The sequence below is a fragment of the Haliaeetus albicilla genome, chromosome 19 (genome assembly GCF_947461875.1).
Source record: "Haliaeetus albicilla chromosome 19, bHalAlb1.1, whole genome shotgun sequence".
NCBI lineage: Eukaryota > Metazoa > Chordata > Aves > Accipitriformes > Accipitridae > Haliaeetus > Haliaeetus albicilla.
In genome coordinates, this window is record NC_091501.1 from 24,063,953 (window position 1) to 24,078,166 (window position 14,214).

At 34.6% G+C, this 14,214-nt stretch overlaps 1 protein-coding gene across 8 annotated transcripts in view; it reads right to left on the reverse strand.

The window, feature by feature from the left end:
* Positions 1 to 14,214, reverse strand: part of CCDC91 (coiled-coil domain containing 91) — a 159,649-nt gene that overhangs the window by 61,801 nt on the left and 83,634 nt on the right. For all 8 annotated transcript variants that reach the window (XM_069806818.1, XM_069806822.1, XM_069806819.1 and 5 more), the window contains one exon: positions 9,797 to 9,904. In XM_069806818.1, the coding sequence (XP_069662919.1) occupies positions 9,797 to 9,904 (108 nt within the window). The remainder of the gene's footprint in view (positions 1 to 9,796; positions 9,905 to 14,214) is intronic.

Here is a 14,214-nt window from a genome sequence, read left to right on the forward strand (position 1 = left end):
AAATATACCTTACTGACTCTCTGGACTAAAGTGCAAAAACGGAAATTGATGAAAAGTCATAGCTACAGATAATCTTGGAAAAAAAACCCTAAAACTCCTGAACTGGAAATATGGTGCATGAATTAGTGTGAGGCCAAAATAAATCTCAGTGAATACTCCACTTCAGTGCAACAGGAAAGTTTTCAGCCAGTGTAAGTTTGCTAGGGTGTACATTCACATTGTGCATGTTACGTATAAAGCACAGTAGACAGTAGAACACTATGCAGAGATACTCAGCCAGATCTCAAAACCTTTAGCTTAGGTACAACAAATAGTATAGCTCTTTAATGCATCACTTTGCCTGAACTAACTTCCATAGCCTAGCACCCTTACCTAGCCATCTTTCTGACAAAGCTGTAATTTGCTTCCTTTTATTCCTCAGACAGGGAATATAGGGTTAAGAGTGCAAAATTCTGCTGTGTAAAAATTCTGAAGAACAAATTGTAGTGGGACATGATGGCCCAAATAGACACAAGAAAGTGTTTTCCAACAAAAGAAAAAACCAATCTTTTTAGAAAAGTGGTATTCCAAAGTGGAGAGAAATCCTAATATTTCTACCCTACTCTCTGGAAAGTAGCAAGAGAGGGTCAAGAAGAGTCTTCTGAAAATCAACTTAAAACAAAAGGCATTCAAAAATATTCAAAAAAAGGTTATAATGTTTTCCTCCCTGCAAGAAGTTCTCTAGGCAATTGTTCCAAATGAAAAACGTTTGATGTAGATTCAAATATAAATACAGAGGTCCTGTGGTTTTTCTTGATTCCTGTAAAAAAGAAATCAAAAAATCTTTCTTTTTTTCCTGGAATGTGAGTCACAGAAGACATTGTAAACAGATTTAATCACAATAGCAACTAGTCAGTCTTTTTTGTTATTTTTATGTATTAAATTTATTTCTGAGGAATCATGACATTTTTCTTTCAGGTAAGCATCTTTTGAAGGATTATATAGTATATATTATAGTAATTCATTGAGTCAATGATATAATGCAGAATATGAGATATTTTACAGCTAAAACACTGTATTAAAGCTATTAATAAATAATTATCATTTCATAGAATCATAGAATCATTTAGGTTGGAAAAGACCTTCAAGGTCATCGAGTCCAACCATCAACCATGCCCACTAAACCATGTCCTGAAATGCCTTGTCTACTCGCTTTTTGAATACCTCGAGGGATGGTGACTCAACCACTTCCCTGGGCAGCCTGTTCCAAATACCTGACAACCCTTTCAAGTAAAGAAATTTTTCCTAATACCCAACCTAAACCTCCCCTGCTGCAACTTGAGGCCATTTCCTCTCATCCTACCTCCAGCCACCTGACAGAAGAGACCAGCACCCACCTCACTACAACCTCCTTTCAGGTAGTTGTAGAGAGCGATAAGGTGTCCCCTCAGCCTCCTTTTCTCCAGACTAAAACACAGGCATCATAAAACTATCTCTCATCTCCAGTACATTTTTTTTGTACTTTCATTACATATGGACGTAAACCAATCCCTGTCCCTCAAGATCGGGGAAAAAAATACCTTCAGAAACATTCAGCATGTGTTTCAGTACTTCATTCATCAACAGGACTGATAATCCACTGGATTGGGCTTTTTAAGAATTCACCAATTCAAATTTGTTCACCTATTTTAACAAGAAGTCTTCTTAACCCACAAAATTCAACTCTTATTTCTATCTCTCATGCAGGAATCTAACAGTAGGAAGAAATAACACAGGTCATGGGAAACTTTATCTCTATGTGAGAAGGAGATGACATAAGAAAAATACACAGTTATAGCGTCATGATTTTGTAATGTTATCAAAATATGCCCATTTCTACATCCTATTCAAAATATTACCCTGAGGAAAAAGGCAACCTTATTAAAACAGTAATCATAGTTTTCTGCTCCTGTAGAAAGGGTAGCTATATTTAACAGCATATTCTTTTATACTGCACCTTTTCTTCACCACTGCTAAACTATGTCTAAGTCAAATGACAAGATCTGGTAATCATAACTGGTTTCCTACACTGTCCTCACTATCTGTGGCATCTGAGTGTTTGGCAGCGCAAGGTGGAAAATCTGTCTGAAGAATTCCAACATCTGTTACATATTTCCACTTCCTCAAATTATAACTTATTACTGCATGGTTGAACTGTATCTTTTTGCCAGTTTGAGGTCCAAGTGGCTAACAAAGCAGCAAAACTTTTCTAAGAGAAAGCTCAGGAATCAGCAAAACATTATTAAACCAGAAAAGTTAAAACAATGAAAATATAAAGAAAAATTATAATAGTGGTAATAAAATAACTAAGGTTATACTCGTAGTCAGGGTTCCACTCAGCAATATACAAACAGTATGTAAACTGTATAATTTGAGGCACATCAGAAGCTGAGGTTAAGCTTAAAACATTTTGCTGCATATGTGCTTCATTGTTCTTATAAATAAAGTAAGAATCTATACAAAGTCATCTAATAATGAAAATACTTTTCTCAGAAAACATACAAAGTAATACAGACTATTAAAAAATCCACCAGCTTTGAGGTCCTAAGGATACAGAGATAGGGAACTTCAGTAAAAATATGAAGGGAAAAAAAAAGTATTAATTAGCCCTTCTGTTTTTGTGATCTAATTCATTTCACAGCCTGTATGAGTTCTCACAGAATTGCTCCACCTATCAGGAAAAATAAAAGGAAATGAACTCCTAAAATATGAGCAATATAAACAGCAAAATGTTCAGTAATGGAAGATAAGAAAAGGGAGGAAAAAAATAATTTTTGAACAATAGCAGACAGAAAAATAATTGAGGAGAAAAATCATACTATATTATTTAGTTGTTCAGTTGACAAGAGTTGATGATATAAATTCATAATGAGCAATGAAGATTTTAAGGAAACTTGTTGTATAAGAATAAGGCAGAAAGAAAAAAAAAAACCAAACTCACACTAAAGAGCTACTTTCAGGTGGAACTTGACAAATCCAAGGAAGCAAAGGCAATTTCCAAATAAGATTTTTGGTTGAGACTCTGAAAGTATTCTGGCTTAATTAGCAGTGCAAAAGGACTGCAAAACCATCCTCTAACTAGCTTGCAATAGTGGGCAGATTTAAATGAAGCTAGAAGACTCTGGTAAGGATTTATATTTTTTTCAAAAAACAGATATGCCTTTTTGAATCTTAGCAATGTAACTTTTACTTTGGGAGGTAAATACTAAGCAATACTGGATACAAAGTCAACACATACAAAAACCAAAACACAGAGTGAGGATAAATCAGACTTTTTCAGGATTTAAGGAAAACAAACAAACAAACAAACAAATCCTTCCCAGCACAGGAAAAGCTGATTCTTGATCTTTTCACTCTAATTCTCTCTATATACACAGAAATCAAGGGGGTATTATGAATTTAGGAATGACTCAAACTGACAACAGGATTCTAATAAATACTTTCTTTCCCCCTTTGCATAATCAGAAACTACCAGAGAATAACGTTCTGAGGAAGTCTAACTTTGCTCTTGGCAGAAGAGCAGCAGGCCTGAAAAGACGCATCTAGATGAACTGTGTTTAAGGATGAGAGGTTAGGCGCAAAGTGAATGAGATGAAAATGTAACAGGAATGACTGCTAGGAAGTGCTTCATTTTGGAGGCAATGAATAAACAATTATTCCCACATCTTGCAAAGTGCAAGATTTCTGAGAACTGAGAGGAAATGCCCAAAGAAGGGGACATGATAAATACTCTCAAGAACTTCCAAAGCTATCATAGTTGGAATTAATGAACCAGTCTTCAGTTTTTCAGTCTGTAAGTCTTCAAGATTATTCAAGTACCTACTACTCTCACTGCAAAAATTGGCTAATGTCTCCTAAAAATGCAAATATCCAAAATTCTCTAAGAATCTAGTTTGCATATGCTCCCTTCAAGATCAGGCATTAAATAGATTTCACAAGTACTACCATTAGATGGGAAAAACATTGAACCTCCTTTGTTTACAAGAGGGGAATAAAATAAATAATAAAAATTTGTAAAATAACATGCTGTACATTTTGAGTAGATATAAAAACAAAATTTGAAATAATAGAAAATGATACTTCCTGACTTTGGAACTAAGTTGCTGAATGAAATAACAATTTTCTCTGGCATACAAACAATCACTCGCTATACAAGACAAGTACTTTTTACATTCGACATTTTAGGAATGCTGGGGCACTTACTGGTTCTCTTCACAGAAGGCTATACAAAACACATCAAAATGCATCAACCAAATACTGGAGAAGGTATCGATCACATTCCAGCAGCTCATTAGTATTGTCACACCAGTCTTCTGCTTGTACACAAGCTGTTCTTGGAAGCATCATACACTTAAAAAAACCCCTGAGTTCTAGCAAATGGAACTTCTATTCTGACTGACCTTTCAGCAAATTGTTTTTGAATTGAAGCTAAACCAGTACTTCTCTGAGTGTGTCTCAAAAAAGGGCACAAGATTTCACGCACCATCCAACAGATTTCGAACTATTATTTATCATACAAATGACAGGCGACATCATGATATAGTAGAGTAGAAAAAGAATTAAGGACATGAGGCTAAGTCTACTTATCTTAAACGTTGTTGCATCTACAAATGCGAGATTTTTTTCATAGCTTCACATCAAATCATCATGAAAAATATCAACATGCACAAGCGCAAAGGAAGCATTTAACCGAGTTCTTTCCTTTTTGTGTGACACTTCCAGTACTGTTCTGTCTCAGCAATTCCACTAGCAGCTCCGTTGGCTTCTCAGACTATGGAAAAAATTTCAGCATAATATACTCTATACAAAGGAAAACTGCAGGCTGCACACCCTTAAGGCACATCCGTAAGGGTTTACTGGACAGAAAAAAAGTAGTCCAGCCCAGGAAAGGAATATGCATGCAACTGAACTACAGAATTAAAGACTTCTATTCCTTGTCTGTCTTTATTCTTCTTTTATATGAATCAAAATGGAAAACATGCAGACTAACATAATTAAAGACCACAGTAAAATATATCTCCCTCAGCTACATCCAAGCATGAAAACACTACACAGAATGTCCAGTTGTATCTCTTTGATTGATATTGTTTCCTCAGGAAGACATAAAGAGGAATATTGTCAAGGTGTAATTTAGAGTTGGAAATGTGTGATCTGAGCCTCACTTCACATATACTTTAATCCCTCCCCATCCGAGAATGCCTGTTTCACACTGTTTAGAAGACAGTAAGGAAGGAGACGATCAAGGTAAGGGAAGTGCAAGATAAATAAATAGAGGGAAAATGATTTCTCATAAATGAGAAGTGATTTGCTGCAGGTATTTAAGATTTTGTTTTACCTTAATATACATATCATTGGCTGTTTTGAAAAGAATATAAAAATCTACCTCAATATAGTCTACATTTTTAACACCACCTACTTTGTTTGAACAGCGAGAGAGATTTCTGATACATCATAATTTCTAAGGCTTCCAGTGAAAACAGGTCATTCCTTTTACATTATCATGCACATGGTCTAGCAACCTTAATGAGAAAATTCCTTAGAATATCCTAGTCCTACATAGCAAATAGTTTTAAATAATAGATGCTTACTTACTCCATCTTTTTATGGTGCCTTTTATGGTCTGTGCTTTTTAAAGTTACTCAGTCTCTATGTCTTCTCTATGTTCAGAAGAAAAACCTACCTGGATGTTGGAACAGACTACTTCTATTCAAACACTGGAAAACAAGGAAAGCTGAAAGACGCTTTATTCCACATACTGAAGTATGGAACAGCAGAATATTGCCAGTGATACCTGCCTCTGCTAACTGCATCCAGCATCCAGCCCAGGCAATTGCTGCTGTTCCCCACTAAAAATCAAAGTGTGCATAGCCTGTAGACCTTTTACATGCCTCATTTGTCATAAAAGAGTGCTAGCACTTACTAAAGAAGGTAGAACTATGATCTAAATTTGTCAATAATCTCTCACAGAGAGAAATTTTACTGCCAGATGTCTCATTTGCTTTGGGGTTTTGTTTGAGATTTTGGTTTTGTTTTTAATATTCATACATTACATGATAGGCATTGTTCTACCCCATGTGGCATCTCACTTCTAGCACTGACCAATACCTGAGTATACTGAAGCACTTTTATTAACTTGCTGTTATATGTGCCTTCATTTTCTGAGTATTAAAAATTTCTATTCAAAAGTTTGTTGATCATGTTTTTCAGTATGCATTTTCATACAGAACATGAGTTAAACCACAAGATCAAAGTTGGTGTTCATTTTCAGGAGGCAACATCAAATATGTTTGTGTCTCAGAAAAAGATTAGGATGAAATCTGTGATTTTCCAACTTGTAATAAAATGATATGTGTTTTCCAATGACATTTTCTCTGATATCCTCAAATGCTAGAAATGTACAACTGACATGCATTGCTCTCCTAAATACTCAATATATGATATGACTGATATGATATGATTTCTGGCATAGAGAAGAGTTCTTATTGTCCTGTTCATTGATGAAGGACACCATGACCCTGGTGCCCCTGAATATACCATGAAAATTCCTGGTTTTCTTTTTGAAATGTTGATATGAGAGTGTATTTCCTTAAACAAAACCAGCAGCCCTAGAGATTGTTCCCCAGGAAGCACCCATTACAGTGATCATCAATTTCTTTGAGGGAACCGGTCCTTTCAACACATTCCAGGAAAGGGGGAAGGGGACCCATAAGCTTCAGACCTAAGGGACATTTGAGATCAGATATTCAAGACAAGCGACATTAACGGACTAAGAAAAGGGTAGATGTAGAAATATCTGGCATCTGCAGGCAGTAACTGAATAGTAACTGACACTGCCAGCTCATCTCTCAAGCATTTGTTTCAAAAGCAATGAACAGCGACAACAATTAATACAGAGGGACACCTCCCTGAGAGGCAGTTCAGTATAGTATGTCAGAGAGTATACTGAACTTCAAGCAGATGAAACTAAACTAGAAAATAGACCAGAGCTTTCTTACTTTAGGATCAGTGGGGAAGGAATCTGTCAGAAGGGCCAGAATAGAAAAATGGCTCAGAATTTTACTTTGGAGAAGTTTCTGCAATTTTAGCAATGTCCTAAACCACAGACCTATGGAGTTAAATCTAGTAAAATAGTACAGTGAAAAGATAGCTGACAGAGCTGAAACAAGATACAGAACTAAAGACAACTTGTGCTGATGGTTCCCTCCTGTAGATGATGGTGATGTTACCTATAGCTAGACAGTATGCTGCAAAACCTCGCTTGTAACAATCAAAGATGAACTGCAGAAATTTGTCCAGAAGGAAACTGAGGTAGAACCATAGAACTAGGCTTTTCACATCTTCCCCTATCCTAGAAGATACAGCCTTGTACACTGACCTTATCAGCAGTATGGTACCTCTCTGAACAGACTTTTAACATGCATCTCCATCACAGGCACAACACCCTGATAAGATACAACTTTAAAATCAGAAACTTGAATAAATTCTAACAATAGGTTAAGGACAAGCAGAGAAAAACAGCGTTTCCTCCTTCTCCAAGAGACACTTTTGGGAGGGAGGCGTATGGGAATTTAGGGGGAAAATGGGATTAGGAGAAAGCATGAGAAAGGAGTTATTACATGAGATAATCTTGATTTTGTGCAACTGGAAATAAAACAGCAGAAAATTTAGAAGGAATGGCAAATGAGGACAAAAAATTATGTGGGTTGACAAAGTTTTACGTGGGCTTAAAAGTTTGAAGGCAAAATACTGCTTGTAAGGCAAGAATATTAGAAGGAAAAAAAAAAAGAAGCTATGTTTGTGTACAGAACATACTTGCATTGTGTGATTACTGCTATGCCAAAAAAATTTCTTTACAAAGATAGAGATACTCATAACTCTCCATGTAAAGGTGGATATGCATGTACAATCCCATAACATAGAATATTAATCAACTTGGTGTATAATCATTAGTAATCATTTCAACAATCTTAACTGTTAGCACACAACAAAATCATTTGAACAAAAACAGATGTTAAAACGAACACCAAAGCATATATTTAAGAATAGATGTATTCAGAAAGAATAAAAACACACTACACGCTTATCAGATCTCTTCTAACAAAGATTTATAAGTGAACAAAATTTGCCAGTATAAATCCTATTTTATTGAACCTGGTAGTTCTACCATAAGCACTCTACTTGTCTTCAATATCCCAGTTTTATATTACAATTAAAGGTGATAAACCTTGGTCGAGTTGAATGAGAAATGACTTGGAAGTTTGTAAACCAAATGTAAACCTGTTCTGGGATCCAAAGGGGGCGTTAAATTGCATTAAATGTAGACATGATGTGAACTGGGCACTGTGTTATAAGTACTCTCCTGTCCTACAACCAAGAATAGGTCCCTTACGTTGTTGGGTTCTCCCCAGGTAAACCTGAACCTCTTGAACATGTTTTCATGGTTCTGTCCCCACCTTCTGGTTTGTGATGCAAATGTAACAGATCTCAGGAGCAATATATTTGCTCAATCTCTAAGTACACCCACAAGAAACCTTCCTATAATGCTTCCAGATTTCATGAGATTCACCCCTTTTCAACATCCAGAAAATGATATAAAGTTAGCAAACAATATGTTCATTTCAGATACACAAAACATTTTCTTAAAATTAATTTTTACTTTTTCATTTGCTTTTTAGGCAGAGCTTTATGGTAAGCATTAAATAACTGTAGTTCTGTGCAATAAACTCCTCATTCATGATGGAATCGATTTCTCCAAACTATTACATCTTTCCTTCATACTGTTTATACAGATGCTTATATATTTAATACGTTTGCAGTAAGCGTTAATTGATATTGTCAGAACAGTGAAATGGTCATAAAACACTGTTGGAAGTGGTGGAATACTTGAAGTAGACTTTTGATGTATTTAGGTCTAATATACCCCAAGAAAATTAAATAAACAATTATCTTCTGTATTTTTAGTAGAATTGTTGCTAATGGTACTTAAAAGGTAAGTGTTGATACTGTTAATTACAATGTCAACAACTTCAGGATGCTATTAGCAAATTAGCTTTTTTTTTTTTTAACTTCTATACTAATGTTCATTATTATTTTGATTCAAGAGATGTACTTAAGTCAAACCAAGATATTTTCAATAACAAACCAGGTTTACGCTGTTCAGATATTCATCAGTAATTGATGTGATTCCAGATAGTTGCTATGCAGTGTGCTTTTACTCATGTCATGTTAAATGAACCAATATAGGCCTATTTATGTATATATATTTCTGAATATTATGTAACTCCTCATAGCTAGTTTTTGTATTTTTTATGTAAGATTTCTACAAAATAAAAATATGTTTGGACAACAGATGTTTGTGTCTACTGTCTAAGTAGTATAAAAAAATTTGGACCAAAAATTTGTGCAAATCCCATACAATCAAATCCTGCATTTAACTACATAAATTAAAAATAATTGCATGTTTTCTCCAAGACTACAAAAAATGGCAGCTGTTAAAGGAGTAAGTATTAAGTTGCTCTGAGACTTCTTCTCAGTGCTATACTCTTCTTGAATCTGTTCTCAGCAGATTTAAATGTTATAAAACACCTTTGGTCCCAACAGATGAAGAGTCATTATTTATTTTGCATTTTTAAATACTTGTGTTTACTGTTATGCTGAGGACACAACGTGAAAGATTTATTATTTTATTCGGTGATCATATATGTCAGTATTTTTTCAAACTGAAAAGAGTTGAAACTAAAAGAAAATCACAAAGATTTTTGTATGTGCACATCCATACCTGAGTATTAAGAAGTTCTTCACATTTGTGAGAATGTTTTTCAATTGCTAGTATATACTGTTTTTCAATAGCTGCTTCTTGCTGTTGAACTGTAGATTGTAGCAGTGCCTGCAAAAAGAAAGCACAGAATATTCAATAAAGATAACTGGTATGTTGCAGATCTACTAATACTTTTGTATAACCAGAATGTGGAATGCTGTTATAAATTTGGAATGTGCAACTATTAAAGTACCTTTCTATGTAACACTACCTTGTTTTCAGTCAGGAGTAAAATTTTTTGGATCTCAGATTTCTTATGCAGCCTGCTTAAAAGACAGCAGCACACAGAAGATAGAGAGGGAGAGTATTTCTGTCAAATATACTCAGTTTAGTGGGACCACACAAGAAGAGAAGCATATGAAAGCTGCTGAAGAGAAGAAAAAAAAAAAACCCCAAAACAAAAAACCCAGACATATTTCCCTGGCTGACAAAACTCCACATCCTCTCGGCACAGTGTAAGATCCCATGGGCCAAGCATGATCTTCACAACCACAAGTCAAGTAAAAGCAGATGGAAATTTTGAGTAATTTAAAACATTAAAGAACGCCCCCCCAGGAAGTTCACACTCAAATGTGAAGCAGTGGAAGTCAAAGTGTGGAAAGTCAAAGTACCAAGACAGTAACAAAAAGATGGTAAAATTAGGAACTTTCTGTGTGTGAGCACATGCACAAGTATGTATTCACGTGCACTTGACTGAACTCTGCAAAATTTCCAGTATCCGAATGCAAAAAGAGAAATAAAAAAAAAAATTTAAGATATGTGAAAAACCAAATTACCATAGAGGAATTACACTCCTTAAACAATGATGGTATTTTAACGCAGGATTTACTTAACTCATGCTATGCAAGTCTTTTTCCCTAATATTATAAAATATTTATGTCACTTTCCAGATATTCATTGGGCTATTTATACACAATGTAGCAAACTATTTTTAACTAGTAATCAATATACTGAAGTAGTTGAAATTACTGAGTAAGTTAAAACAGACATAAGTTTTATAGAAAACAGACCTTTGGCCCAAATGCAGATAAAGAAAAAACCCCCATCTTTCAAAGAATCTTTATTTTAGAGTTATATTTTCTTCATGGAACATAACACACACATTAAACACAAGTTTGAATACTTAAAAAAAAACCAAAAAATGTATTAAAAAAAGTCTTTTGACAATTTTTGAACTACCTTTCCAAATTTTCCACTAATTAGCCTCTTATGCCAAAATCAGTGTTCTTCAGCAATGCTATAGTATTGCAGTAGTTTTCAGCACAGGTTCAGAGATTTAAAAGGTAAAAAGTGGTGTTTAACATAAACTTTAATCAAAGTGTAAGAATACATTTACTACTGTTTGCAGGGGATTTAGCTAGCTATAAGTTCACTTTTATAAAAGCCAATTTCTAACTAAATTTAGTTCTTATTAATATAAATTCAGGCAATCACAAAAACTTAACTCTCAAAACATAACTTCTGTATGTGAAGCTTTATATGCTAAATCCCACTGTGCATAAACTAGAGTTGCCACATATCACTAGCAAAAATTAAGTCTGTACTTTGGGGTATGGGTTTTTTTTTGCCTAAACTATTGTGGCAAGAATTGTTTCATATAACTGGGACAAAATAAATAAAAAAAAAATCGAATTCTCATCTTAGGGAAAATAGTAACAGAATGATCACTAAGTTGCAATGCTGTTTCTCAGATAGCTTCTTGCCAACGCCAAGGGTTGAGTCACTTTATGCACTTTGCTATGCAAACTAAACTGGCGACTGCTAAATTCCTATTAAATGGTATAAAGAACTTTCAGTTTACAAGGAAATAATTATTATTCACTGGATGGCATGTAAAGGTCATTAAATTTTTTTCATTTATTTTATTATTATTATTTTCTTTAGAAAATATATAAAATTCCACACTCAGAAACAAAAGCCTTCCTTTTCTATCATACAAACTACTAATATAGTTTAAATAGTACCACAGAATTGATCCTGTATTTGACTATTCCATTAGTTGGCCAAGTAAGGAGACACAGAGAAAAATCCCCCTATGTGGCACAGTACTTCAGAGATAGCTTCCATGTTGTGCCAGAATAAAAATCTCCAGACAAAAATCTTTATTTTCTATGGAGAGATTCAGCAGATCAGCCAGTCAAACAGGCCTTTAAAACACAGAATAAATTATTTATGCCAAAGCACAAATCTTTTCAAGTCATTTAAAAGAAGAAGATGAGGTGTGTCACATAATATCCTGAAAGAGCTATAACTCCTTATGAAAATAGGATTTCCCTTTTCAAGAGAAATCTGAAGATTCTCAGAACTTTATGGTTCTAAGATATGCTTACAATCAAAACACAATGCTGAGCTCAAATTTATTTTAAAGTGTAGAATGTTTTTATACTCATGAGAAAATTTTTATAGTCAGGACTGATCATAATTGCCAGTACTGTCAGATAAGGCACTTCTATAAAACAGAAAGTATACTCTTCTGAAGTATGAACAGAGAAGTGTCATAGAGAACTGGCATGACTAGACAAATGTATCTTGCCCATTAAGTCTTTCATTATTCTTCATTTATCATTGAAATCATGTCCCATATTTAATAAATTATCAGAAATAAGACAATTTTAAAACTAAAATAAAAGCCAAACTTGACAATTTCCTTTAATTCTAATCCAACATGCAGTTGTTGCCTAGGACACTACTATGTTCATTGCATATATCCTACATCTGCCTGGCTTCGGCTGACTATAAAACCTAAATATGAACATAAAGATGTCATAAAACAATGTCTTTCCAAGATTGTAAAAAAGACAAAAAAAAGAAAAAAGAAGACATGGAATTAAAAAATGAGGTCATTTTCTTCTTTGTCTGATCACAACCACCTTTTAAGGTTTCTTGATGGGGTACATACAGCAGAGATGTATGATATCCATCCAAAACTTTTGCAAATTTCAAGATAATGAACAACTTCAATTACTAATTAAAAAAACTGATTTAATAATAACCTAATTTACTAAACTAAAACATACATCTAGCTACTTGATGATAGGCATCTCTAACTCTTATAGTTACATGCTTCCTTCAGTACGACGACACAAAGTCTTTTGACTAATTGCTATTCTGGGCAACTCCTTATCACTGCTGAAACACCACTTTCTTCCTTAATTAATTACACAATTATCCTGGTAGGCTTATGTTCCATAAATCTGTGGCCACTGACCTAATATCAAGCTAGCATTCTTGAAGCAGTCTCCTTTTAATAGCTCGCTGAATCATTTCAAGTAAGGTTACAGCAGGTTGTAGCCTATGGCATCTGTTGCATGAAGTCAAAGGGTAGGATTTCAATATGGGTGCTCCTGGTAATCCATTTTTCTTTCTATATATTGTGCAATGAACTTCCTTGACACAGGGTGGCAAGGGTCATCCTGTACCAACAGCCAGTTTCAGGACTGTGATGGCAAGAGGCCTCAGTCTTGATGTAGATCTGTTTCTACACTCCTGTCACATTTCTTGCCTCGGTCCACACTTGTTATAAAGGAAGTGGTGGGTTTAGATTTTCAGGATTTCTTTACATTTACCAACTAGTCCTCACTGCTTCTTGGCTTGTTTTTTTTTTCCCCCTCCTTCCTCAGCACAACACATTTCACAGCCCTAACTACATCTGCCTTTAACCAAAAGTGTGGTTGCCTTTTAGGTCTTTGCTAGAGGCAAATAAACAGTCATCTTTTTCAGGCAGTTACTAGATCTTCTTTCCCCATTTGTAATTTCCTTGGCTTTCAAAAAATCTGCCTCCCAACACCTTATGTAAGTCGCTGTATCAGGGAACAGTTTAAAGGACTGTGGTACCTTAGATAAACAACTACTTAAAGCGGTTTGCTTAAAATTCAAATACAAAGCCATGCATGAATATAAGAATGAACTGCAGCCACTCTAGTGGCTGTATAACCATAGTTATGATTCTAAGTACATCATCATGTGAACTGATGCCTTTCCACTAATCAAAGACAGAATTTACAAGGCTTATGTAAAAAATAATCAATGTATATTTAGGTATAGTAAGAATAATACTATCCTTCCTCTGACTCCTGAGAAGAAAACGAAAAATATCACCACAGCCCCAAGTAATCAGACAAACATATATACATGGCCTTTTAACAATTCTTTCTTCCCTGTATCTTACATTACACTTTTACCATTACTAAACTGGGCAAAAAAAACCCATTAACTGAGAAAGCCAAGAATTAATGTCTATGCTAACATTGTTTTCCTAAGTTTGGTTCAGTTATAATTAATTTTTAACTTGGCATAATCTTCTTAGATAATCAAAGATAAAATCTGGTCATGTTTTAAGCCTCAGACTTTAATCTATAGCTGTTTTGGCTTGCAGATCA